This window comes from Panthera leo, chromosome E1, assembly GCF_018350215.1.
Source record: "Panthera leo isolate Ple1 chromosome E1, P.leo_Ple1_pat1.1, whole genome shotgun sequence".
Lineage (NCBI taxonomy): Eukaryota > Metazoa > Chordata > Mammalia > Carnivora > Felidae > Panthera > Panthera leo.
The window spans coordinates 18,189,222-18,215,820 of NC_056692.1; the positions used below are offsets into that span (position 1 = coordinate 18,189,222).

A 26,599-nucleotide genomic window follows, 5' to 3' on the forward strand; every position below is an offset into this window, starting at 1 on the left:
GTTGTGCTTAATCCTCCACCAGGGGGAGCCAGGGTTGCAGGGCCATGGAGTGCAATAGGATTGTGACGCAGGGAAAACACAAGAACAGAAACACGAGAACCAGGGCCATAGCACTGCGCTGACCCAGCTATAACCACCGTGAGCACAGTTGCGGGCCACTGCAGCATAACACGATTTTATTAGAAATTAGTGTTTGTTTCCATCACCTAGGCTGAGCAACAAAGAATTGCAGTTATGTGACAAAGAAGTGCTGGGCCATTCTTTAGGCAGAGGTCAGTCAGGTAAGAAATCGAATAACACCCGGTACTGGTTACATGGGGTCACCAGCAAGTTTCCAGTTTTCTCAGAAACCGACAAGGTTTGACCTTCATTTATGCTTTCTGTTTACTTTCCCTGGGCTACTCAGAGTTGAAAAGTACACAAAACCAAGAGCTGCTTTCTGATTGGGCCTGAGGAACTCAAAAGAAAATTCTCCAAGCCCTTATGCCACAAAGTCTGGCTAAAGAAGCTAAAGTTACTTCAGTGATTTCAATGTTAGTATTTTTCTTAAGACCAAGGAGATAGTTTCCATCAGTCCAGGACTACTGTGCTTTCTCAGGAAGAGACAGGTCACCACTCAGACAGCTGAGGATGTAAATGTCAAAGCAGTAAAGAGAGGCTGCAGGACTGGGGAGGTCAAAGGACAGGCATTAAAATACCTCAGTGGGGAGCTGGGCCTTGAGCATTAGAAGGCTTCAGGAGGGCAGCGGAGGAAATAGGCCAGTGGCCTCCGGCAGGAGCATTCCAGTCTCTGTGGGAAAGCCACAAAGCCAAAGCCGGAATCTGGCCAAAGAAATGGATTTGTCTTCATCTTGTTACTCCAGTGAAGGCTGAAAGAAGTGTTTGAGCCGATGACCAGGGTGCCTTGCCTGAAAGTCTGTATTTTCAAGGCTGTGACAAGTGTAAATGCCTGGTTAGTCACAGTTCTCGGGCCCCATCATGTCATTTCAGGTCCTTGTGGGTGTCTGCTAAGCTTGGCCTGGCATTTGCCCATCAGGTCAGCCACAAGCAGGCCACTTAGCTATCGTGACAGCAGTCTGGAGAGATGAACCTGATAACCTGTGTTCCTTCCCAGGTGGCTACTACCCAGTGGCTACGCTGTTTTGTTAGGCTGGCTGATCCCTCCCTGATAGCATTCTTTTGGAAAAGAATTTGGATAAGCAGCCTCCCAAGGGCCAAGCCAAACAGAAGGCAGTGACCGAAAGCCCTGAGGAGGAACTTGCACCCTTGCCCAAAAGCTGGTGCTTGGCAGCTCTGTGGCCATGTGACCCAACAAGAAAGAAATGAAGAAACCTTTCAAGGGACTCAGGCTGCTCACATCACCCTGCATCCAGGCGCAGCACTAGGCAGAACCACTGCCCTCGGCCGGGACACAAAACCAGGAGAACGGGGTGGGGGGCAGTGGATATATGGCCAAGCACATGCCACCTCTGCACAGGGCTGCTTGGGACGCAGAGCTCATGGTCACTGTCCTCGGATGGGCATCCAAGCGCAGTGCCCACAGGCTCCACGGCCTTCCCACTGTGGCTCATGCTCCTGGCCCCTGTGGTGGCTCTTTGGCTTTCTGGTGAGTAAAGCAAAGCATGCCTTGAGGGCAAGAGAATCAAAAAGAGCAATCATGTTAGACTCTAAGAGTCAGTTATGTGACTTTAAGATGTAGGGGTAAAATGTCCTTTCTCATGGGCCTTTTTGGCACCACGGTTCCCAATTTAAACATCCTTCCTTCCTGCGGGCTCTCTGGGCCACCTGCTTGGGCAGCCCAGCAAAGCCAAAGCTAGTAAATTTTTTTTGGTGGTGGTGGTTTTTGTTTTGTTTTTATTGCTTCTCTAGCCCCTCTCTGATTCTGCAGGAAAGAGGGGGTTACGGTCAGAAAAAGATGATGTGGGTCAGGGCAGAATACAAATCTCCTGAATAAAAGTACAAAGTGCTTTAAAGAAACTGATCCCAAAGGCATCAGGAAAGGCCAAGGGCTCTGCCCTGCCCAGGGTCCTGGCACCCTCAAGGGGTAGCACAAATACCCAGTGCCCTCATTGTTACAGACTTAAAACTATTCGTTTCCTAGATAATTTTTTAAAAAACAAAATTGTGAAGCCTGTGCTTAAACACCATAAGGAAGAAGGAGCCCCACCTTCTGTGAGAAACTGGGCCTCCACAGCACCAGAACGAACCCATTCCCCACGGACCTCAACAAAGGCCTAAAGGTAGCCCCTCAGTGGAGCAAAGGGGTACTCCACAAAGGGCCAAGGGGAATGTTTTTGTGGGAGGTGGGCTGGTCAGTCCATTGGCCCCGGGGGCAGCAGCAGCTCCCTGTCAGGAAGGGCGAGCAAAGGGTCCAGGACTTGGTCATCTTGAAGTGTTCAGGGAGCAGGGCAAAGGAAGGTGGTCCCTCTCCTGCTCAGGCCCTCTGACTTCCTATCATGCCTCTGGGTGCTGGGACAGAAACCCAGCCAGCAGCAGCGTGGGGTGGCCAGTGGGGCAGGGTTCCACAGGAGGGGGGACAGGGTGTCCTGTGCCCTGACTCCCTGAGGGTCTCGTCAGTCGCGATGGGTAGACTGGTGGCCGAGCTGCCGGTCATCGTAGGTGCTGTAGCGCTTGACGTGGATACGGCGGACACGGTCCCGCAGTTCAAAGGCCTCCTCATCTTCACTGGGGGAAGCCTGGCTGCGGCTACGGCTGGTGGCCTCCAATAAGGAGTTGTCGGGGACTCGGGGGGTCTCGTACAGTAGGACGTTGAGAGTCTCCTCATAGATTCGGGCCTCTGGGAACTCCACCTGGGATTAGGGGGCGAGAGAACCCCATGAGGTTTCCTCCACGAGAGGGAGCCGCACGTCCGGGCCCTTGGGTCTGTGCTGGCTCTACAAGGCCGCCTGACCTCTCTCAACAAGACAGACGGCCTTCCGGCTCGTGAGGGAGGGAGGCCTCTCTGAAGATGTGAGGAGGTGCGCTCTGTGGACATCAGGGTGCCAGAGCGTAGCGCGCTGCCCGGGCCCCACCCAGTCCCAGGCCAACAGACTAGTACGTGTAGAGGGTCGGGCCTGAGCTTTGTGGTCAGACCTCGGCTTAAATATGGCCCCCCCATTTACTAGCTGCCGGGCCTCGGTTTCCACATGTGTAAAAAAATCAGGGTTCGTATCTACTTCAGAGTTGTGAACATTACATGAAAGACCGGGGGGCGGGTGCCCGGATGGCTCGGTCGGTTGAGCATCCGACGCGGTTTTGGCTCAGGTCATGAGCCTAGGGTCACGGGATCGAGCCCCACACCGGGCTCCGCACTCATGGAACCTGCTTGAGATTCTGTCTCTCTCCCTCTGCCCCCCTTCCCAACTTGTGCTCTCTCTCTCTCTCTCTCAAAAAAAAAAAAAAAAAAGGGATGGCGTTCAAGGCAGCTGAATTCTAGCCTAACTTGAGCTTCCAGCCCTGCCTGTCTCACAGGTGTGGTGCGAGAGCTCAGAAAGTTCACGGAAGAGAAAGCACTTAGGAAGGTGACGGGTGTTGCTGCCACTTCCACAGTGTAACCAGCCCCCACAGAGACCTGTCCCTGAATCTTGACTCCACTGAAACGTGCACATGGGAGTCCCACCCCCAAAATGACAGGAGGAAGCAGGGCCACCTCCTATAAGCTGTCCCCCACCCCCAACCCTCAGACCGCCCAACTGGGGGCACTGCAGTGGCTGTGCAGGTGCTACACGAGCTCGGGGCTTTGAGCCCTCACCCATGTGACCGTCCCCCACATGAGCTGCCCTCCGGGCTCAGCGAAGCCCTGCCGCCCCCCCATACAAACATTCTCGGGGCAGCTACTCCCTGGGGAGGACAGCACCCGCTTGCGGCCTGGGAGAACGGGGTTCGCGGGGTCCGTGTTAACGGTCACCTGTCAAATCCCTCCCGTACCCGGCGCCATGTGGTCACTGCAGAGGCTGAGCTGAGTGACCAGGAACCCACAAGGAGCAGGGGCCGGAGGAGAGATCAGAGCAGCTGCTTCCGCCAGCCTGCACCGCTCCTCCTGGGAGCCGTCTCGTGTTCGTTCTGCTTCTGCTAAATTCACACTGTCGTCCCCATGTTTGCAGATGAGGAAGCTGAGGCTCACGTGGTTTAAACGGCTCAGACGATGTCAGAAAACTAGTAAATGGCGGAACCAGAATTCAAACCCGAACTGGGCCAACTCCAAAGACCCGGTCCTTCCCCCTGCACCACGCTGTCCCTTGCTGGTCGGTGGCCCCTGCCTCTCAGCTGACCCAGGAAAGCGCTCCCCAGCCGCTCCCCGAACTCCTGGAACTGCCCAGCACCATCACGTGGGTTTGGGGGAGACAGAGCAAATCGCACTCCTTTTTTGCTCCCTGTGGTGAAAGGCACAGCTGGGGCTGCGCTGCTGTGTCCCGTCCCCCCCACGCAGAGGGAAGCCTGCCACACCTTGGTCTGTTTCTTCTCCGTGGCGTACACGATGGAGGTGCAGCACACCTCTGCCAGCTTGCGACCCTGGCCATAGAAGGACCAGCAGCAGATCTCATCGCCGATGACGTCCTTGAGGAAGAGCACGCGGCCGTTGAAGCGCAGGGAGAGCTTGTCAAACAGCTCGATGTTTTTCAGCAGGTGGTCGTCGGAGTTGCTGAAAAAAACCCATGAAGGCCGGTGGGCCCAGGAATGAGGTTCTGGCACAAGAGACGGGGCTAGCTGGGCGTCTCCTCTCTGTCCCTCCCCATCATGCACAACTGAGAAAAAGCCAAGATGCCAGAGGGAACAGGAAGAGAAAGGGTCACGGGGCACCCTCTGGGTTTGGGGGCCTGTGAGGAAAAAGAGGGGAGTTGGTCTTAAGTTAAAAGCAGAGAGAGGGGCCCCTGGGTGGCTCAGTTGGTCAAGCGTCTGACTTTGGCTCAGGTCCTGATCTCATGGTGCGTGAGTTTGAGCCCTGCATCGGGCTCTGCACTAACAATGCAAAGCCTGCCTGGGACTCTCTCTTGCTCTCTGCCCCTCCCCAACTTGCATGCACTCACACGTGTGCGCTCTTAAGTAAAAATAAACTTAAAAAAAATTCCACACATAAAAAACAAGTTAAAGCAGAAAGAACTGAAGGAGAGAGGTCTCCTCTCATTAGGCCCATAAGGAAGGAGTCTCGCTGCCATCGAGGCAGGAGGATCCCCTCCCTCGCTGTAGGGGTGATCCTGGCAACAGGCCCGTCCACAGGACTTACTGAGCCTGCGGCCTTCTGGGTCTAGCTAACTGTGGCCCAGCAGTGAAGCACAATGGCTGGCTTACGTCCTCGTCCACCTCATAAGATAATGCTGGGAAGACACCTGGCAAGCTGCCTGACGTGGCACGTTGGGGTAGGGGGCTGTTCCATGTTCATTCTCATCTATATCCTCAGCCAGGGCCCCACGCCAGGTTCCAGACGCCTCTGCTCTGATTTCCCTTCTACTCTCCGTTCTTCCCTCCTGAGACCTGGGCCCTTCCCAACCCTGCCGGGAGTGCAGGCGGCTTCTCTTGGGTCTGCCGCCCCGTTGCTGGCTGGCCAGTCGTTCTAGCTACTTCTGCGGGCCTTCCCCCAGCCCCGGCGCCCACCCCCTCGGCCCCCAGATGCCCACCCTACCTGGTGTAGGAATACTTGTTGTTGCTTCTATTGTACAGCAGCTTCACCACGGGCTGGGAGGGAGGAGAGCGTGAGGGCCAGGCCAGGGTCCCATCCGCCCCTGCCCGCAGCCCTCAGAGGTGCCAGTACCTTGGTGGAGGATTCGATGAGCCTCTCTTCCTCTTTCAGGGATGTGATGATGGGGATGTTGCACACGGGCTGGTAGGAGTCCTTCTTGTCCTGGGTGACACACACAGCCGAGAATCTTTTTTGAGCTCTCTTGCTTGCCAGGCTAAGCCAGGCTTTCCCCAGGAGCCGTCAGAGCCCCTATGCCAAGGCCACCCTCTGCTTGTTGTGGAGGCATCTGGCAACAGAAACTGCCAGCCCGCAGGCAGAACCCCGTTTCCAGAAAACCTAAAATCCAGATATCAAGGCATAGAAACCGGAAGCTGGGCTTAGTCATACCGCCTGAGTCGTCACCTTACAAATGGATTGGCTGCCAGCGTCCTTGGCCTGGGCAACACCCACCTGGTGTATCTAACTTGGTTTGGACTCACGGCACTTGTCACACAGCCTTCCGGGAACTGGACCTTAGTGTCCCCAAAGCACAGGACCAACTCCCTACCTCCTCAACCTAACGCGACCGTATCTCCGTACCTGCAGAGCAGTCTGGCACATGTTCACCAGCCCCTGAATGAGGTAATATTTTGCTTCAGCCATCAATTCCTTGATTTCCTGCCGGTTTTGCGGGAGGATGATGGTGTCATCTCGGAGGTAATTCAAAATGGTGCCGAAGTGCTTTCCGCATCGGTCTATGAGGATCCAGCCTGGGGATGCAGACAGGCCCCAGACGGTGACTCTCTGCCTCCAGGCCGCAAGCAGCAGGAGAAGGCCACCTGACAAGCCTGGTGGCGGGTGGTAAGCAGCATGCAAGCCCAGAGCCCCCACCATAGGGTAACAGAAGCAGAACACAACCTCTAGCTCTTAGGCCTGTGGCTGTTCTTCGACCAAGAACTGGCACGTGCTGTGGGGACGGAGGCCCTCCGGGCCCTGAGAGAGCCCACAGACGCCGAAGCTCAGGACGGCTCAGGCCCACCTCCCGGGAGCACGGAAACCCCCGGGCCCTGCTTGTCTTCCGTGTACTGCCCAGTCACTACAGCAATGGTTCCTGTGAGAATCTAGTCCTCTGTGAATAGTTAAGAAGTATGGATCTCCTCCCTGGAAAGCGGGTAAGCACACACTGTTCCACGTCCGATTTCCAAGAATCCCGAAGCTCTTCCAAGGACTCCAGGTGAAGGAGTCCTGTACTAGGTAACAGGAAAAGTCAATCTAGAGTCTAGTTCTGCCAGGTGTAAGCGCTGCCCCAAAGGCACTTCCTCAGGGACACTTCCTTCCCTCCTCAAGCCAGCCCAACAAGCCCCAACGCCTCACCTTCTTTGTCGGTCAGCACCTCCATGCGCCCGCTGAACATGGCCTTGAGCATGGTGTCGTGCCGGGTTAGCGCCCGCACGGTGGTGTAGTACAGGGAGCCACCCACATTGAGCTGCACGTATTTGTTGCCCAGGCCGCCTCCCTTGAAGCCGCCTAGCTTGGGCTTGGCGCCTGACGCTGGGCACAGACAGGTATCCCCTGACATCTCCCGCTGCAGGTAGATCACCACACGGCAGGAGGTCGGCTTGGAAGGCTCCGCCGTGGTGGAAGGATCACGAGTGAGCGGCCAGTAGAGGCCAGAGCCTCATACTCTCAGCACTGTGAACAGGAGATGGGAGAGGAGACAGGAGTCAGCGGAGGACAGCCCTCAGCCGAGAGGGGCCAGGAGATCCCAGGAGACCGTGCAGTCATTCTCTCCTTGACCGCTGCCTAGACCTCGCAGAGGCTCAGGCCCTAGGGCAATAGCAAAAGAAGACACTCCTGCTCTTGTTTCCGGTACCAGGAACCAGAGCAGTCTCCCAGAGCCCACTCACCATCTCACCAGCCTCCCTGAGACTCGGCTCAGCTCTAGGCAGCAAGGAGGTCTAGCAAACCCCTGGAGTTAGTCGGAGATGCTGGAGGCACAGACTGGGCAGCAGAAGTCTGCACCCTGGGGATCCACAGTCCTATTCCAATTATTTTCTTCCCAAGGTTCCCAGGACCCAAGACTTCCCGCCAAACCTACTGGGAATCCTGCCAGCGCAGGAGATTCCCAGGAGCCAGAGGAACAGGATGCGTTTCCTTTCGAAAGATTCCAGGCTCAGAAGCAGCTGCACCAGTGCTCACAGTGAGCGCCGCCCGGAGTCTGGCCTCAGAAAGGAAAGTAAAAGCAGCTTCAGGAGAGCCCGGAATGAGCCAGGCGGGAGGGCACCGTCCAATGTTCCTGGCAGAGGTTACTCTGGCCCCAGGGGGATTTCCTGACCTTCCCCTTTCTTGGCCCCAGCCCTGTCCCAAGTTCCTGAAATTGTCACCACTTTTCAGGAGAGAACAACGACAGGATGGCTATTTTTACTTCTTTTTCCTGAGAGGAGGCCCAGCAGCCCCATCTCTTCCTTTCGTTCTACCCACAAGACTGGGGAGAAAGGGCTCCAAAGGATCAGATGATAAATCTAAAAGCAATTAAGTGATTTGGAAACTGAAACGCTGATAGGCATTCATAGGAGGGAGGAGTGAGGAAGCAAAGGAGGGCACAGCCAGGTCACTCCTCGTGATCTAGATTCTATATGCTTCGGTTTCCTAAGGAATCACTAAAATGCATTCACTGGAAAAAAAAAAGCAAACATCCACTGCATGTTTACTATGGTCTAGGTACTAATCTAGGCACTTAATATATACATTACTTCATTTAATTCATTCAGCAATAAAACAATACTGAGTGCCTACTAGGTTAAGCAGTAGGAACAGAGAGATGAAAAGATAGTGACCTTGCCTCGAAGGAGTATAAAGAAGCATCACAGTGTTAACCAGAAGAAAAATAATAAGAGTTAGCATTTATTGTGCCCCTGGTATGTGCCAGGCACTGAGGATACGGAAGACAATAAGTCATGGCCTCACGGAGCTTACATTCTAGGGGGAGGATCCAGACAATTAGCTAGAAAATGAATACATAAGCGAGCAGTTCCAGAAGGTAAGAAATGCAGTAAATAAACTAGTGACAAGAGGGTGACTAGGGATTAGTACTAATTAGTACAGGGAAAGCCTCTTTGGGAAGGCGACATTCCAGCTGAAGTCTGAAAGCGCATTCCAGACAGATGGGAGAGTAAGTGCAAAGTTTCTCAGTTAGACACAAGTTTTAGGAGCAGAAATAAGGCCAAGATGTCTAGTGCACATCTTGGCTTGATGTAAAGTCAGGTAACGCAGGGGCCAGATCATATTAAAGAGTCTGCATTTTAGGCAGGGGCGCCTGGGTGGCTCAGTGGGTAGTGTCCGACTTCGGCTCAGGTCGTGATCTCACTGCTTTTGCATTCGAGTCCTGCATCGGGCTCTGTGCTGACAGCTTGGGGGCCTGGAGCCTGCTTTGGATTCTGTGTCTCCCTCTCTCTCTGCCCCTCCCCTGCTCACACTCTGTCTGTCTCTCTCTCTCAAAAATAAACAGGAGTGCTTGGGTGGCTCAGTCGGTTGGGCTTCCGACTTGGGCTCAGGTCATGATCTCACAGTTCGTGAGTTGGAGTGCCACACTGGGCTCTGTGCGGACGGCTCGGGGCCTGAGGCCTGCTTTGGATTCTGTGTCCTCTCTCTCTCTCTCTGCCCCTCTCCCACTTGCGCTGTCTCTCTCTCTCTCTCTCTCTCTCTCAAAAATGAACATTTAAAAAATTAAAAAAATAACAAAAGTAAATAAACATTAAAAAATTTAAAGAGTCTGCATTAAAAAAAATTTTTTTTAATGTTTTTATTTATTTTTGAGACAGAGACAGACAGAGCATGAGCAGGGGAGGGCCAGAGAGAGGGGGAGACACAGAATCTGAAGCAGGCTCTGGGCTCTGACTTGTCAGCACAGAGCCCGATGTGGGGCTCGAACCTGTGAACTGCAAGATCATGACTTGAGCCAAAGTTGCATGCTTAACCGACTGAGCCACCCAGGCGCCCCGAAAGAGTCTGCATTTTATATTAACTGCAACAGCAATCGATTGGACTGTTTTAAGCAGGGGAGTGATAGGATCCAAGTTACTCACACTTTGAAAAGATCACTCTGGCTGCCGTGTAGAGAATGGACTGTTAAAGAGTGCAAGAGAGCACGTGCGAAGACCAGAGGAAGCAGCAGTCTAGGCAAGACGTGAAGGCCTGGACTACACTGTTGGTCACAGAGACCGAGAAAACGTGAAATTGCCTCATGTAGTTATCACAACACGCAAACATTTACAGTTACACATCACCTCCTGCAGGTGCAATACAGGAGCAGCGTGCTGGCTTCCCCAACTTTACTGCTCTGCTATCCAAAACAGCACTTAGCACGATGCCAAGCACTTTTTAAAGTATTTAATACATGTCAGTTAGATTGATATTGTCCCTAAAAAAGATTTAGGTAGGTCCCTAGGAAGAATGTCCGTCCAAAAAAGGGCCAGAGTGGTTGCTGTGTGCAGTTCTGAATTTCTGAGACTCACTTGCCCCAAGGATGAGATGACCCCTCACCGGCGGATTGCCCAATCAGTAAGTAACACACGAATAGTGTGAAATCACCTTCCTCCACTCACCCCAAAGGAATAAATCCACCCCTTAACAGGTTTTAGCAAGTTCCACGTGTATTTTGTGTCTGGCCCCGATTTCCCCAGGATAAAGAAAGCGCACCTATGCTCTGCTAAAGTAAAGGAACTCAAAGGCCAGGCGGCGGCCAACGGAGCCTACAAAGCAATTGCTTTGAGCCCTGGACCACGTCAGCTCAGATGCCGCCCGCTCAGATTCTTCCCAGACCAATGGGCTCCAGGAATCTTGTGGCAGGTGACGCCCCACAAAGTAATTCCACTGAGAATGAAGTTTCCACTGATAGCCTCAGTGCTGTTCCTTCCGGACTTTGTGTGTGGATATTTGGGGATGTCTGCCTGGGGCTGAGGGCGTATCCGTCTCTCTCAGCGAGGCTGATGGGAAGCTAAGCAGAATTAAGGGCAGGAAAACAACCACGGCCATGGAAAAAGGTGGGGTCCTAAAGGAAGAAGGACCCAGAAATTCATCACACTAGGGTGGGGGCAGCCGATCTTGGGTTGAGGGGGCGGATGTAGCAGAAATCTTAGGTGTAAATCTTAGGCTTCGTCCAAAGGGTCTGGAAAGATTTGGAGAGACCCAGCCTCCCTGTGGTCTTCCCCGGCCCGCACCCGTCCTCACCATCGAGAAACAGACCGATTCTGACACCCATCCCAGTGGGAGATGTGAGCTCTCCATCTCCCCTAAGCCGTTCCATGCCTTTTCCCCAGGACTGGGTGGGGCTCTCTGCTCCAGCCCCGGGCCCGTCCATCCTGTCCCCCAGGGCAACCTCAGCCCGGCTCTCACCGTCCGCGGCGGGCGCTTCTCCTCCTAGCTGGGTTGCAAGCCGACCCCGTGCCGCCCTGGGCTGTGGCCGCCTGCCCGCCAGCAATCCCGGGCTGTGAGCTCACATCCTTCGCCCGCGCGCGGACCCCGCCCCGAGCCGCGGCGCAACCCCGCCCGCCCGGCAGCCTCGGACTCCACGGCCGGGCATGCCCAGCACCCAATCACGGGGGGAGGGAAGGGCTCCTGGGAGTACTCCGCGGAGAGCGCACAGCTACTTCCTGCGGCCTTTCCGGCGCAAAGGTCTCTGGGTCTTGTAGGCAGCCGACCCTTCTCGCGGGCCTCTGTTTCCCAGCAGGCTCTGCGGGCTGGGCGGGGTAAGTGCTTCCGCAGTCAGGTAATGACGTTGTGGGTAAACAGGTCCTGTATCCGTGGCAGCGGCTGAGTCCGGCGGGCGAGGCACCGGCTGCCGCTAACCGGGGAGAGAAGCTGCCTGTCGGAATCAGCCCGGGCCGCAGCGCGCCGCCGGTACGGGGTTGGCAGGTAGGCAGTGACTGCGGCCCGGGGGACGCGGGCGGACCCGGGGCGAGTGAATCTGACAGGCCGAAAGAAACGTGGGGATTCCGCGCGGTTCTTTGCGAGCGGTGTTACACCCAGCTTGGGCCTGGAACTTAACGCGCTGATGCTCGCAACGGTCTTGTGAGGAAACTGCGGCTCAGATAAGTTCAAGGCGCTTGCGTAGTGTGGACAGCCAGCTCCATCACCCAGGTCTTCCTAACTGTGTATGTATGTCCCGTGCCCCTTCCCCCCACCCCGCCGACGGCGCCTCCAGTGCGGGGAGTGGAACTGGGGCGGAGAGTGTCGCCGCTGTCATCTTCTGGGAGCTCCATGCGGCTCTTGTGCCCGGTGTTCCGCAGATGCTCAGACACGCACGTGTGGTGGGAGTTGGAAAAGAATCTGATAGTTGGCTGGGAACCCTCCCCCTACCCTCCTTCTCCGGTCCTATCCATCTCATTCAACTCTGCCCTCCAAACATCCAGTTGGCGCTCAAGCCAGATACATGGAAATCTTGCCTCTTTCCTTCCCTCATCCCCAAACTCCTACGTTCATCCAGTCCTTTACTAAATGCTATCAGCTCGGCTTACATAACGTCGCAAATTGGAACCCTTTGCTTCAGCTCCAAGCCTTCGTTACTGTAAGAGCCTTCTCTGTTTCCACATTCATTCCACAAACATTTGCTGAGTGCAGGCACTCGGTATGTGCAGGCACCGTGCTAGATGCCAGGGTTACAGTGATGAACCAAGGTAGGTGTAGCCTCCCTCTTCTGTTTCCTCCAATTCATTCTCCATCCTAGGTCACAGTGATCATTCCAAAAGGCAGATAGGACCACTCTGCTGAGAATCTGCTGGCTGCCCGCTACCCTTATGATAAAATCCGGGCTCCTGACTGCGGCTTTCAGAGCCCTCCATGAACCAGCGCTGGCCTCCCCATCTAGACTTACCCTGTTCCGCACTCCCCCTGTTCACTGGGTTTTAACCACACTAGGCTTTGGGTTCTTGGAAGGCATTACATTTCTTTTAGCTTCAGGATCTTCACCCAGTGCTTTTCCTCATACTGTTGTCACAATTTGTGGTTATTTGTTTGCTCTCTGTCCAGAGGTCAGGAACTGAAGCATCTTCTTCACTACTCTGTCTCCAGAGCAGGGACTCAGAAGGTGTCTCTGAATAAATGCCTCCTCTCAGGGACGGGAGTGGCAGTCGGAGCAGATTATTTGCTCCCTCGGGTTACTGGAAGCTTTCTAGAGCAGTTGGTCTGATTAATCACCTGGTAGGTGTTCAGTGCTCAGACTGTATGTGTAAATGTCACAGAAAAAGCAGGAAGACAGACCTTTTAAAAAGCTTGATTAAAATTGAAAAATAAAAAAGAAGTACTTCGAGAGGCAACTATATTAAAAACAAAAAAAAAAAGCTTGATTAAAAGGAAGCTTGGGGGACGCCTGGGTGGCTCAGTCGGTTAAGCAGCCGACTTTGGCTCAGGTCATGATCTCGCGGTTCGTGGGTTCGAGCCCCGCGTCAGGCTCTGTGCTGACAGCTCAGAGCCTGGAGCCTGTTTCGGATTCTGTGTCTCCCTCTCTCTGACCCTCCCCCGTTCATGCTCTGTCTCTCTCTGTCTCAAAAATAAATAAACGTTAAAAAATTAAAAATAAAATAAAATAAAATAAAATAAAATAAAATAAAAGGAAGCTTGGGATGATTAAAATGTTTCAAAAGGAAGATGCTAGCCTATTTCCTTCCAGTAGGCGAAAGGCCCTGGGCCACAGTCAGACAGTCTGTAGACACGCATTTGTTGGCCCACAGTGTTGGATGTGGTATTGCCTTTAAATTTTTGAATTCAGTGCTTTCCTTTCAAAGTCAGATTTCATGTATAAATCGGGATTTTTGGCTGTCTTGAAAATCAGTTCGGGTAACCGGGGGACTGAATTCTTTTTTTAACGATCGCTCCTCCTATGGTATACCTGCTCTGGAAAGTTACTCCCACAGTCACCCCATGTGGAAGAGAACTTTTCTAAGGAAGCCAGAAGGAAAACAGCTGGGGGAGGTGGGGGCAGAGGAAAGGGCTGGCACAGCACCAGGTGGTGGTAGCCTTTGGAAGACCTGGGGTCTTGGAATTGGTATAGCAGCCAATGGCTAGCCCTAAGTAGCATTGCCTCCTTTTGTAGACAGGGCGTGTCCTTTTGTTTATTTTATTTTTTAATGTTCATTTTTTAGTTTTTTTAGGGTTTTTAAAAAATGTTTATTACTTCGTTTTTTGAGAGAGCAGGGGAGAGAGTGTGCGTGAGTGGAGGAGGGGCAGAGAGAGAGGGAGAGAGAGAATCTCAGGCAGGCTCTGCACCTCCTCAGGGCTCGATCCCACCAACTGTGAGATCATGACCGGAGCCAAACCAAGAGTCAGATGCTTAACCGACTGAGCCACCCAGGCGCCCGTTTTGTTTTGTTTTGTTTTGAGCCAGAATGAGGGTGCGTTTTCAGTTTCCCGGAATTGAGGCTTCCTTTGGACCCAGGAGTTCAAGGTGGCCTGGGAGGGGAAAAGATATCCCTGCTGGTCCTCCTGCCCACAGAAAGAAACCCAAATGCCTTAGCTTGGTGCACACGGTCTTCCTGATCTGGCGCCAGCCGACCTCTTCAGCTACATCCTCGGTCCTTCCATATTCTAGACCGCTCAGTGACTTCAGGCTCGTGTCTGTGCTATTTTCCCTGATTGGAATGCCTTTCCCCAGCCTCCTTACTTGGTATGTGCTTGCTGACACGCCATTCCTTTTTGTGTTTTCTGCTGGAGAGAGACTGAACCAACGGCAGTCCTAGTTCAGGCAAGCATACAGTAGCCTGTGGCGGACATTGTGGGTAAGGTTCTTCCTCCCGGCTTCTTTTTTAACTCTGATCTTTAATTCACGCAGCTTTCCTCGTTTGCTTTTGGTGTTATTCCAGTACTGTATTTGAAAAGCTTTTTCGTGTCCTTTTGGGCACCTAATTGGGGATAAATATGCTATGGCTTCTCACGCTTAGTTCAAATATGACTCCTCCGTCCCAAGCCGACCGCTGTGTTCTCCAGCGCTTGCGCGATATTTCTGTAAACGCACTTAACACAGTGTACTTTTCAGTTTACGTGTCTGTCTTCCTCCAGCTAAACTATGCGCTCCTCCCGGGCGGGCACCATGCTCCACTCATCTTTGTACCCCCAGCATCTAGCAGTGTTGGCCTGTAGAAGGCACTCAAGAAATGTGTGTTGAATGAACGGTGCCTGTGACAAGCAGCTGGACTTTATTCTTTCCTGACCCTTGCTCCTATGACACACCTCCTCCTGGCTGCCACTCTCAGCCCTTCAGAGCAGAACTTCTCTCCTCTAGGGAAGCTGGAAGGGAAACAGGTGAGGCTCAGAGAGGTGGAGGCAGAGGGAAGGGGGAGCCTTTGGAGGAAGAGCATCTGGGTTTTTGGCGTTGGTGTCTGGGGGCGGGAGCGGGGCTGGCCTGGGAGCAGGCATTTCCTTGGGTGGCTGGGAAGCGATTGGGGATTCAGCCTGGTTTCTTCACAGCTATGGCCAAGGACATCCTGGGTGAAGCGGGGCTGCACTTTGATGAGCTGAACAAGCTGCGGGTATTGGACCCTGAGGTTACCCAGCAGACCACAGAGCTCAAGGAGGAGTGCAAGGACTTTGTGGACAGTGAGTGTCATTTGGGGAGACGTGGTGCCACTCAGCTTTGAGCTTCCAACTGTGTCCCGCCCCCGCCCAGCCCCCAGCCCTTGTCCCTGCCAGAGTGGAGCTGTGGCTCCCTGGAAGTGGCGCCCGGCCTTTATCAATTCCCACGTACTAACCACCTCGTCTGCCTGCCCTGTAATGCGCCCATGTGGTCCCACACAGAGCACCAAACGAAATGAATGGTGAGATGCGGAGGATGTCCCATCGTTGCTTTTCTTCCCTCTCAGAAACCTTGAACCTCACGGAAGCAGAACTGTGGCTTGGGGGTGGGAGTAGTTAGGTACTCCTGATTCTTGGAAGAAATAGTTTTCTCAGTCGCGGGATTACCATCACTTGGAGTGAAAATTGATTAACTGGAGTCTCCAGAAGTAGCTCAACAGACTCCACGAAGTCCTATTTTAGCTGGATACCCAGGACACCTCCTGTCCCAGGAGGCGAACACCCGAGAGCAGCGAATACAGAGCACGTGTGGTTAAAGCAGGGATTTCTGAGCCTTCTGGGCACTCCATGGTCTGCAGAGAGCTTGGCTGGTGAAAGGTAGCTTGGGCTCCCTTGCCAGTCTTCTGACTGCATGCCGTCCCTCCTCCCTGGGTCCTAGTTCACTCCTCAGTAGGACGAGGTCCCCCCACACCCAAGGACGTTGAAAAAAGCGAATGGGAGATTAGCACCTGAATGCTTTGAGCTCTTTATTAGCTCTGCCCTCCGCGGGCAAACCCCTGCCCCCACCACCACCATTAACTGAAACCTAGGGCCGTATCTGTGGCCAGTCAGGAGACCGTGTTCACGTCCTGAGTCCGTCCTTCTGGGGACATGCCCCTTGAGCTTCCTGTCACTCCTGGGGAGGGCAGGATGGAGTCCGTGTGGAGGATGGGCCACCGGGAGCCTCACAGACAGAGGTCAACAGTCACCGGCTGGCTCAGTTGGGACTCAAGGTCCAAGTGTGCCCTGCTCCAGCTCTGAGCGCCTGGCCACCCTCCTCTGGGTTTAGACCAAGGGTGGAAGACTCGAGGCCCGTGCGTCAAACCGCTCGGACACACATTAGCCCGGCTCTCGCCACAAGGGAACACGAAGGGAGTGATGATGCAGAGAAAATAAAACATTTTGTTTTCTGTTCTTCCCCTAAAAGAAATTGGCCAGTTTCAGAAAATAGTTGGTGGTTTAATTGAGCTTGTTGACCAACTGGCAAAAGAAGCAGAAAACGAGAAGATGAAGGTAAGAAGAGCGTGCCTTCTCCATCTTGGCCTGGGACACGGTTCACCAGCCTCTCCTCCTGCCCGCTGGACTTTTTCTTGCTGGGGGGGGGGGGGGGGGGGTAGGGGATGGGATTATTTTCTTTAAGTAAAACGGGATTCTAAGTAACAATTCCCAGTCAACTCTTTCCGCTAGTCGAACTCTTTTATGCTAGTACACTGTCATCATTTCATGTTCACATCGCTGAGATGGGTGGTCTTATGCTTTTGTAAGTGAAGAAGGCATATGGGGGGGGGGGGGGGTCAGTGACCCGGCAAAGGACAGGGCTCAATGGTGCACCAGAGGGGCCACTGGCACCCGTGTGCCAGACTCCGGGGGCGGGGGGACTCGCGGATCTGCCCCTGAGCTGTGATGCAGGTCTCATCAGGTTATTCCAGAAGCTCTGGGGCTCGACGGTCTGTCCCCGGCTGGGCACTGAGACCGCCCCCGAGTGGCCCTCCCTCGGCTGAGGACTTAGCTGAAGATGGTTTTAACGGAGCCACGACCTTCTTTCTAGGCCATTGGTGCTCGGAACTTGCTCAAATCTATAGCAAAGCAGAGGGAGGCCCAACAGCAGCAACTCCGAGCCCTAATAGCAGAAAAGAAAATGCAGCTTGAAAGGTAAGAGGTGAGGGTGTAAAGAAAGTTCTTTGCTCGACTGCAGTTCTATTCTTCCTTCGAGTGGCCACCTCTTGTCCTTATTCTTCACCATTGTCCTCTCGGGAACAGGGTCCCACTTGCCATCTGACTTGAAGACTTAAAAAAATAAAGTCAAGGCCTGTTTAATGAGAAGGAAAAAGGACATTTATTAATACAAAACCACCTCTAGTGGTCTGGGAGCTAGAAGGCTCCGGTAGCGAGTCCATGAAACTGGCTAAGACCTGGAGACTTCTCACGGGTGGCCCTGGGTTGGGCTTTGCCTCTTTCTTTCTTTCTCACCCCAACTTCTTCATTATGAACTCACACCATTTCTTGGGATCGTTTAAATCGCTTACATTCTTCTCTAGAAGAATTAAGTCCACGGTTTATTTCATCCATTTTTAGGGCTTGTAACAATTTTGTTTTTCAGGTATCGGGTTGAATATGAAGCTTTGTGTAAAGTAGAAGCAGAACAAAATGAATTTATTGACCAATTTATTTTTCAGAAATGAACTGAAAATTTCATTTTATAGCAGGCCGGGCAAAAAACAAAACCCAAAAAACCTCTGTACCAATCCAGTGACTTGACCAATGACCCAAGTATGTCCTGAGAGATGGTGTGGAAAAAACGCAGCATCTCTGAAGGCAGTAAGCAAGTCTGGGGGGCTTGTTGGAAATGTCAGCGAACATCTGCTGGGCAGTTACCCTGTGGCCACAGTGGTCCAGGCTCTCACCTCTTGGCACTCTTAGCCTGAACTGAGCAGTCTGTAAATTTTGACCCTTTTTTTTTTGTAAAGTCACAAAGCTTTCAAAGGAAGAGCAATAAATTATTGTTTTCAAATGGCTTGATCTGCCTCTTTTCTGCTGCCCTTGAAGTGTACACGGAACACTTTGTAAGGGAACCCCGGACGCTCTAGCCCCCAGGCCACGAAACGAAGCAGACAGTCGTCAGCAGCTACCTTTATTGGGACCGGACACAGGTGTCAGATGATACCCCATCAATCAGACCATTATGACTTGTGAGCAAAACAGATAAAAAGAGGAAGGACCAGTTACCATCTTCCATGCATTCACTGAGTTTTTGTTTTTGAGTTGGCCTTGAGCACATATTTAGAGAAAACTAAGGAACACCAACGAAGAGCTCCTGTATTTACACCACGGACACGTCAGGCCCCCCAGCTGCCCCTCTACTTAGAGAACAAGCCAGGAATGATGACAAAACTATCAGGGAAGTGACGTTATTCCCCCCGGAAGCACACTTCCAGAACAGGTTTGAGACACTAGACCTCAGAGCGGGACTTATGTCAGGTGGTCTGTAAAAACAGAAGACTAAGGTCTTTAAGGAGACTTAAAATCTTTTCTGGGATGACCCGTTTAAGACAGAAAGAAAACACCTTCCAGCGTAACCCATTTCTGAAAGTCAGGCCAGAGCTAACCGTTGAGCAAAACCCAAGTCTAAACCTCTTACAGGACCTTTCCCCCCCACCAGAGGGGGAGGCAAAAAAAACAGGATATCGTTTTTAATGAATATTAAAGTCACAGTTTTAAACTTAAAAATGGCCTGAAACATCCCACTCTTCATTTTGCTGATTAATGACACGCTGTAGAGAGTCATGAATCGAGGGTTTAGTCACCTGTACGTTGTGGGTCAAGCGACTCGTGAACATGCCAAGCAGGCCACGTGTCTTAGAAGTTTATCCAGTTTCTGGTCTGGTCCTGCTCCCAGTGGAACTTGGGTACACAGTGAGGTATTTGGCTCCACCTCCCTATAACCCAGCCCACACCCCCCTGTCCGTCCTCAGGTGATTGGTCCGTTGGTGCCAGTGTTCTCAGAAGGGGAGGGTCTGATGGGGCTCCTGCCAGTGTCTTGCTCTTGTGTGTTGCTGGTGTGGTTCGAACGCTACCGAAAAACATGGGTTCTGAGCAGTTTTCTGCATACCGGGTCCAATAGGAAACTGCCCTGTGGGCATCTCCCGCCGGGCCAGTGGTCATTTCTCTCATTTCTTCTTTCTTTTCTCCTCATACTTGTAGTAGGGGCTCCGTAACATGAAAAGCAGAAGCATAAGAGGGATGAGAAAGTAGGGGGCATAGACAGATACGAGGGTTAGTCGTTCGTGGAAAGTCTTAGGTCCTTGTCCTTTGAAACCGCTGGCTTTGGAGAAATCCTCAAATAGCAATGTGGAGAGAATTGGAATTAAAGTTGTCATGGTGTGAACGGAGTAGATGATTGCAGGGGTGCGGATCCACCGGCAGCCTCCTGAAGTTGGGGGAAGAGAAAGAGGTAAGCGTTAGGTATGTCCACGACTCCAGGGGCGCCCACGCCAGTCTCCACGCTTGCTCCCTTTCCACTGAATCTACCTCCTTTCCAAGTACAAACAAATGGAAAACCGGATGTGTTCTAGTATCTCCTAATGCACAAAGCTGGGGCTCTAGCCCACCGGCTGCTAAAGCGCCAAGGGTGGGGGTTGGAACTTAATTCAGAAAAACTCTAGTGGGGCGCCTGGGTGGCTCAGTCGGTTAAGTGTCTGACTTCAGCTCAGGTCATGATCTCGGGGTTCACGAGTCTGAGTCCTCTCTGCTGTCAACACCGAGCCCACTCTGGATGCTCTATCCCACTTTCTCTCTGCCCCACCCCCACTTATGCTCGCTCTCTCTCTCTTTCAAAAACAAAAAATTAAAAAAAAAAAAGAAAGCAAGAAAAACTCTAGGGCAGTAAAACGGCCATTACGATCTACGCCAGTCTGGCCTAAAAGGCAGGGGGAAGGGCCTGCCCGCAGCATCTGTTAAATAATTATATATACAGGTGAGAAGATCAACAGATTCTGCTGAGATGGATTTGGGAGCTCCAGTGGGAAACCGGTTGTATGAGCTTAGTTATCATGTACGTTAGTATGGCCCCCGTCTTTCTAAAAGCATTAAGTCACACGGGAACACTGTAAGAATAAATGAGAAGTTAAGCCCTTCAGGGATTAGCCTGATGCTACCGCTGAAAAGCCAGTATGGTGCTCCCCAAATCAGAAAAATAAAAGCTAATGATAAATTCTGCAGGGGTAAAAAAAAAAAAAAAGACAATAAACAGGAACAAGTTCGATCTTGAAGCAGCCTCAGGTGTAGGAGAGATCTCCAGGTGACAGTCGTTCGGCTCAGCTACCCACACAGGCATCCACCTGAGCCACGCTGATGTCCCTTTACAAGATCTGGCCATTCCCACCCCACCCTAGGTGACCCTCAAACTACAGGGATCACTCTCCTCTGAGAGACTTCCCCCAAAGATTTCCGGGACTGGGTATCAGGGCAAAAGTGGGATTTTCCAGTTACCAACCTTTGAAGAAGGCATAGGCTGCTATGGGGAAGAAAGGCAGCTGCAACACGAGCTCGCAAAACAGGAAGGACTTAAACCACGCTGGGGGTTCCTGTAGCAGAGGGTCTCTGAACTCCTTGGCGTACCACTTCAGCAGGTTTCTCAACTGAGGAGAGAGAACGCGCACATTGAACACAGCCACCTGGCAGGACAGGCTGGCCGCTCCAACCCCCGAAGAGTCCCTCACTGCCCAGCCCCGAGGCAGCCTAGATGGCCCCTTCCTAAAGACTCCCTAGCTCTGACTCGAATGTTCCCTCCTCCAAGCCTTCCTCAGCTCTTCCAGCCCCTCTGCTACCCGTTCGTGACTCCGGGTAACACTAGCCCTGTATGTCAGCCAACGGCTGTGAAAACCATCCTAACATTTGTCCTTTAACAGCAGCTGCACACCAAGCTCCGAGGGCCAGACTGCCTCAAATACAGAAATGAACTGAGTTTCTTTGTCTTTTTCGGGGGGGGGGGGGCCTAGAACGGAAGGGAGAGAAGTTTAACCTCTTTAAGATGCACTTTCAGGGGCGCCTGAGTGGCTCAGTCGGTTGAGCGTCCGACTTCGGCTCAGGTCATGATCTCGTGGTCCGTGAGTTCGAGCCCCGCGTCAGGCTTTGTGCTGACAGCTCAGAGCCTGGAGCCTGTTTCAGATTCTGTGTCTCCCTCTCTCTCTGACCCTCCCCCGTTCATGCTCTGTCTCTCTCTGTCCCAAAAATAAATAAATGTTTAAAAAAAAAAAAAAAAAAGATGCACTTTCAGACAACTGAATCCCTAAATCTCAAGTTCCTCGTCATTCTTAACTACTGTAGTTCTGAAGAGTTCTCTTTTAGGAGACCCACAGGACATCTGGAGAACAAACTGCCCCAACCACAAACTGTAGAGCTTCTAGGCTGTCAAGACCTGAGGGTTAGCAGTCCTGGTTCTAGCTTGGGGCCCACCCTCCTCTGATTACACTGTTAAATCAAAAGATGCAGATCCAGGGGCGCCTGGGTGGCTCAGTCGGTTGAGTGACCGACCGCCTTTTGATTTTTCACTCAGGTCATGATCCCAGAGTTGTGGGACTGAGTCCCGCGCCAGCTCCCAGCTGAGCATGGAGCCTGCTTAAGATTCTCTCTCTCCCTCTGCCCCTCTCCCCGACTCATGTGCTCGCGTGTGCTTCCTCTCTCTAAAAAAAAAAAAAAAAAAAAAGATGCAGACCCATGGCTACCAGCAGAGGAAGGAAGCAGAAAGATTAGAGGTTGCCCATTCTGTGCCTTTAAGGGCCCAAAGCGTAGGGCTCCCCCGCATCACATGGGACTACCAAAGGTCTGTCACAGTTTACATCCTGGAGATGGCGCTGTCCTGCCACACCTGTCTCCAAAGCTAAATATATATATATATATATAAAATATCAAATTACAGCAAATAAAGGGAACTTCCAATGTAAAGATTTAGCTTGCAGTGGAAAAGCCATTTTTTTCCATTGCAATATTTTTCCTGTTAATTTTTAGTCAAAAGATAAAGGCTCACCATTGTGAAACCAAGGCCTCACCACTGAAGCTGAGCTTTAAGCAAATATCCAGAAACAAACATTCTGTTAGCATGATATTAATTTCAGAAAGGCTCTGGCTAGATTACCAGTTTATCGACCGGGTGATGTCTAATTTGTACTTGATCTGAAGTTGAAACTCACAGCAATACCCTTAGCTTCCTTCTAGGCACTCTTCAGGACGGTAAGGTGGCAGAAAAAAATTCATAAAGGTTAAGTCACTGCACCTCTCCTGGGCTCTATTTCCTCGTCTGTGCAACAAGCAACTTGAGCCAAATGTTTTTGGAGATCCTTTTTTTGCTCTCCAGATTTTCTTTAAAAAATATTGGGGGGGGGGGGGGCGCCTGGGTGGCTCAGTCGGTTGGGCGGCCGACTTCGGCCCACGTCATGATCTCGTGGTCCGTGAGTTCGAGCCCCGCATCGGGCTCTGTGCTGACAGCTCGGAGCCTGGCGCCTGTTTCGGATTCTGTGTCTCCCTCTCTGACCCTCCCCCGTTCATGCTCTCTCTCTGTCTCAAAAATAAATAAACGTTAAAAAAAATTAAAAAAAAAAATATTGGAGGGAATGACCTGCTGTCAAGATTTACCGTAGAAATTTAAAAGGCATCCTGGTTTGATTTCATTTTCTGTTCCATTTGTATACAGTCTATTTCATAAATCCAGGATGAGATCAGCAAAACTCAACCAGCTCTTGTAGGTCATCAATTAGGATCCTAGCGCCCGCCCACAGTCGCCCGCGAGCCGCATGCTGCCGGAAAGGACCTGGACTAAGGGCTGAGGGAAAGCAAACCGCAGGCCCCTGGTAGAGTGAAGGGCTCTGGGGGCGGGCGTTGGGCAAAGCACTTAAATCTCACTGAACTTGCTTCCCAATTATAGCACCTACTTCACTAATGGGAAGATTAAATGAGTTAATGTACACGGTCTTTAGAACAATGGCAAGCACAGAGTAAATCTTACAATTACTTAGTTGAACTTAACACGCATGTGGAGAAATTCAAGTTTAATCCTATTAAGAGCGCAGCATGCAACTGGTCCTTAAGAACTACTCTTATTAGGTAAGTCCCCCAAAATGGTTTATTACCTGACTCACATTTTCTGTTTTTAATTTTTATTTATTTCTGAGAGAGACAGAGTGTGAGCAGGGGAGGGGCAGAGAGAGAGGGAGACAGAATCCAAAGCAGACTCCAGGCTCCAGGCTGTCAGCACAGAGCCCGACGCGGGGCTTGAACTCAGGAACCGCGAGATCATGACCTGAGCCGAAGTCGGACACTTAACTGACTGAGCCACCCAGGCACCCCTATACCTGACACATTGGACTCCACTTACCATTGGTATCTATTAAACTACTGACCTGGCCTATAAACAGGGATTTTTTAAAATAGATTATATTACATTTTTAAGGCCACAATCCATTTTTTGGTTTATTTCTTTGATAAAGTTTATTTATTTGAGAGAGAGCGCGCATGTGCGGGCTCGTGAGCGGGAAGGTGGGGAGGGGGAGAGATAGAGAATGAGAGTATCCCTGCTTGGGATTGAAGGGCGTGAACTCACAAACCGTGAGATCATGACCTGAGCCGAAACCAAGAGCCGGTTGCTTAACTGACTGAGCCGCCCAGGCACCCCTGGCACCAGAATTTCTAAACCAGGAATTGCCACTGAACAATCCCGCACTTTTCTACCTTAGGATGAGCACAGGCTGATTTCACACCCAGACGCTCACCTTAAACAGAACCAATGCTACCAGCTGCAAACGATACTGCGCAATGCCTTCCCCATCCTCTCCATGTTCCAATCCAAACTAAATTCTTTTTGTTTCAGAGTAAGAGTTTTTCCAAGTATTGACCGGTTCAAACCAAGGAAGATCAGCCCCAACCATTATGGGATCGCCACAAGCATTTTAGTTCTAGGAGAAAATTCCTTCTATTTGGGGAAGAAAAACACGACAGATGTGAAGATTGGGCATTTTTTCAAAGAGAATCTGAGAATCCCTCAAGGTTTTTACTATTATTTTCCCCATAACGAAGCAACAAAACCATCAATCTCAACTCCAAAGCAACAAGAGTGAAGAGAGACAACAGCCCTTCCAAAATTGGATCCCCCCCGTGTCGCCAACACCTTCAAACAGCATCAGATAGAAAGACACAGACATACACAATTTCTGGCCAGGTCCCACTTGCAATGGCCCTTGACCTTTTACAGTAAGTCAACATTAAAACTGAGAAAACTTTACCAAATCCAAGAGATAAGCTGAAATGGGGTCTTTATGATGCTGGACACATTTGAACTGTATTTGGGGGTGGTAGGCAAGAACCTGTGGGAACGGCATATTCAGAAGAGATCAAGAAAGCACCAGCTGTTAAGTCCGGAGTAACCTGGAGTAACTAACGTTAAGTGCCCAGTTATTAAAGGGACTCATCACGCCAAACACTAAACAGGCAGCCTGCCTGAGTTTTGTTGGCCACACAGACTCTGAAAACCACAGACAAGGCTCCTTTCTTCAAGGCAACTAATGGCTGGTGCAGAGCGGTGGCGACCTGCTGAGAAAGCGGGTGCTACCTGGGTCTGTGTGGCAGGCCGAGTAACAGTCCCCAAAGTTCCTAATCTCTGGAAGCTCTGAACGTAACTTTATAGGGCCAAAGAGACTTTGCAGATGTGATTAAGGTAAGGGTTTTGAGTCTTGAGATGGGAGGTTATGCTGACTACCTGGTCGGCTCTAAACGTAACCACAAGTGTCTGTATAAAAGTGGGGCAGAGGGGGGGCGCCTGGGTGGCTCAGTTGGTTAAGCGTCCGACTTCAGCTCAGGTCATGATCTCGTGGTCTGTGAGTTCGAGCCCCGCATCGGGCTCTGGGCTGATGGCTCAGAGCCTGGAGCCTGCTTCCGGTTCTGTGTCTCCCTCTCTCTCTGCCCCTCCCCCATTCATGCTCTGTCTCTGTCTCAAAAATAAATAAACGTTAAAAAAAAAAAAATTAAAAGTGGGGCAGAGGGAGACTGGATTACAGAAGAGAAGGCGGCCAAATGATGACAGAGGCAGAGACCGAAGTGATAGGGCCACAAGCCAAGGAACACTGGCAGCCACCAGACTGGAAGAGGCAAGGAACAGATTCTCCCCTAGGACCTTCAAAGATTCCCCTAGGCCTGCGAGATTCATTTTCAACTTGTGACCTCCAAAACTGTAAGAGAACAAATGTTTAAAGCCATCATGTTTCTGGTAATTTGTTACAGCAGCAACGGGAAACTAATATACCCTGTATGTGTGAGCTTGTGACTCTCCTCCCAGAAACCACAAGGCCCACACAGTTTTGCATACCCCATGGTATACCCCAGGGGTTCAGGGACCTCAGGTGAAGCACCCCCACCCCCACCCCCGCTCTGCAGAGAAAAAGCACCTAAAGGGAAACGGGTAGACAAGTCAGTCTTGCCCACAGTTCTGCACACAATGTGGAGAAGCACAGAACTGAGGACAGGAGCTCCCCGGGAGAAGGTTACAGGGTCCAGAGGTGAAAGGACCAGGTAAAGTAAAACGGTGGCTCTGAAGAAACAAAAAGCATTAAAGCAAACTTTGGGGTAAAGAATACTCATTAACAACGAGGAAATGGGGCTTCTCGCCTCTATTTCTAGTCAGGTGATCATTCTTACTCGAACCTAATTAAAAGGGCTGATTTGAAAAGGTGTCGTTAATTTACTTACCAGCTTTCGAAGTCGCTGGATCCTAAGACCGAAGCAATGACGATCCGTGAATGCCCTGTGTTATGGGTCTAATGCTACCTGCACTATTGCTTTGGGATTACACGTTATTTTAAAGCTCTTTCAAAGAACACACAAATCCAACACGTGATTGAGACACTGGTTCATCCAGGCTACTTCCCTCAAATACAAGTGACCAGAGGTGGGGTGTTGAGAGCCTTACGCATACCCAGGGAAGAACTGTCTTTAAAAGGACCAACGTGTCTGCCCCAAGCAGCTTGGGATAATGGTCCGGACCATCGAAAACCCCAAGCAAGACGTCGAGATGAAGGGTGAGGAGAGGCTGGGGCACGGGCAGGACCTAAGAAGGGAGGGAGGGAAAGGGGGGCAGAACCCTGGCTGGGCGGCGAGCGGGGGAGGGGAGGTCTTGGGGACGCCGGGGAACGATCGCAATGCGCGGAGGGGCCCCAAACTCAGCGACCGGCCGTCTGGACCGACCGTCGCCCTCACCTCGACGGGGTAGAGTTCGCGCGGCAACACCACCTGCAGGTCCAAGAGCAGAGAGATGGGGACATGGGAGAGGAAGTAGAGGCCCAGCAGCCACTCCAGACCGCGCCGGACGCCCAGAGCCCCCATTTTCGGTTGGTTGCGCCGGTGACGAGCGGATGCCGCACTAGCCCGGAAAGCCGACGTGGGAAGTGGGCCCAACCCGCGCCGCGTCCCAGGACTCCGCGCCCTGACTACCCGCCCCGCCCCCGAGAGGGCTACGTCGGCCACTCCCATTGGCTGGCTGCAAAGCCCCGGCGGGAGCGGCGCTCGCCGTAGCGCACGCCCATTGGCTCGTACAAGTATAGCGTGTAGAGGAGGTGCCACCCCAGACCATTTCCATTG

General features: G+C 51.9%; 3 protein-coding genes across 8 annotated transcripts; 1 reads left to right on the plus strand and 2 right to left on the minus strand.

Annotated features, from left to right (window-relative positions):
* Positions 1-159: 159 nt before the first annotated feature.
* Positions 160-11,314, minus strand: TNFAIP1 (TNF alpha induced protein 1). Its single transcript, XM_042914666.1, has 7 exons — positions 11,051-11,314; positions 7,031-7,348; positions 6,257-6,426; positions 5,750-5,839; positions 5,621-5,673; positions 4,447-4,642; positions 160-2,810 (listed from the first exon to the last, which is right to left on the minus strand). The coding sequence occupies exons 2-7, from the start codon at positions 7,233-7,235 to the stop codon at positions 2,574-2,576; spliced, it is 951 nt and encodes a 316-aa protein (XP_042770600.1). The 5' UTR covers positions 7,236-7,348; positions 11,051-11,314; the 3' UTR covers positions 160-2,573.
* Positions 11,315-11,400: 86 nt separating this feature from the next.
* Positions 11,401-17,990, plus strand: IFT20 (intraflagellar transport 20). Of its 6 annotated transcripts, none has more exons than XM_042914668.1 (6): positions 11,405-11,569; positions 14,708-14,950; positions 15,116-15,244; positions 16,407-16,492; positions 17,028-17,131; positions 17,580-17,990. In XM_042914668.1, exons 3-6 carry the CDS (start codon positions 15,118-15,120, stop codon positions 17,659-17,661), a joined length of 399 nt encoding a protein of 132 aa, XP_042770602.1. In that variant the 5' UTR covers positions 11,405-11,569; positions 14,708-14,950; positions 15,116-15,117; the 3' UTR covers positions 17,662-17,990. The 6 variants fall into 6 exon arrangements, with proteins under 6 accessions (XP_042770606.1, XP_042770602.1, XP_042770604.1 ...); XM_042914670.1 differs by having other exon boundaries at positions 14,766-14,950; XM_042914673.1 differs by having other exon boundaries at positions 11,420-11,569; positions 14,902-14,950.
* Positions 17,991-18,094: 104 nt separating this feature from the next.
* On the minus strand, positions 18,095-26,451 carry TMEM97 (transmembrane protein 97). The gene is made up of 3 exons (XM_042914667.1): positions 26,219-26,451; positions 20,472-20,616; positions 18,095-19,406 (listed from the first exon to the last, which is right to left on the minus strand). Exons 1-3 carry the CDS (start codon positions 26,342-26,344, stop codon positions 19,147-19,149), a joined length of 531 nt encoding a protein of 176 aa, XP_042770601.1. The 5' UTR covers positions 26,345-26,451; the 3' UTR covers positions 18,095-19,146.
* Positions 26,452-26,599: the final 148 nt, after the last annotated feature.

Bases quoted from the DNA above. Each gene is read 5' to 3' on its own strand.
- TNFAIP1 (XM_042914666.1), bottom strand. From the start codon at position 7,235: ATGTCAGGGGATACCTGTCTGTGCCCAGCGTCAGGCGCCAAGCCCAAG. The intron at 6,427-7,030 runs GTGAGGCGTTGG...CTGCATCCCCAG, and splicing joins GGTGCTGACCGACAAAGAAG to GCTGGATCCTCATAGACCGA. The intron at 5,840-6,256 runs GTACGGAGATAC...TGTGTCACCCAG, and splicing joins TGTGCCAGACTGCTCTGCAG to GACAAGAAGGACTCCTACCA.
- IFT20 (XM_042914668.1), top strand. From the start codon at position 15,118: ATGGCCAAGGACATCCTGGGTGAAGCGGGGCTGCACTTTGATGAGCTG. The intron at 15,245-16,406 runs GTGAGTGTCATT...TTCCCCTAAAAG, and splicing joins GTGCAAGGACTTTGTGGACA to AAATTGGCCAGTTTCAGAAA. The intron at 17,132-17,579 runs GTAAGAGGTGAG...TTTGTTTTTCAG, and splicing joins AAGAAAATGCAGCTTGAAAG to GTATCGGGTTGAATATGAAG.
- TMEM97 (XM_042914667.1), bottom strand. From the start codon at position 26,344: ATGGGGGCTCTGGGCGTCCGGCGCGGTCTGGAGTGGCTGCTGGGCCTC. The intron at 20,617-26,218 runs GTGAGGGCGACG...CTCTCTCCTCAG, and splicing joins GCGAACTCTACCCCGTCGAG to TTGAGAAACCTGCTGAAGTG. The intron at 19,407-20,471 runs GTTGGTAACTGG...CCCCAACTTCAG, and splicing joins AGCCTATGCCTTCTTCAAAG to GAGGCTGCCGGTGGATCCGC.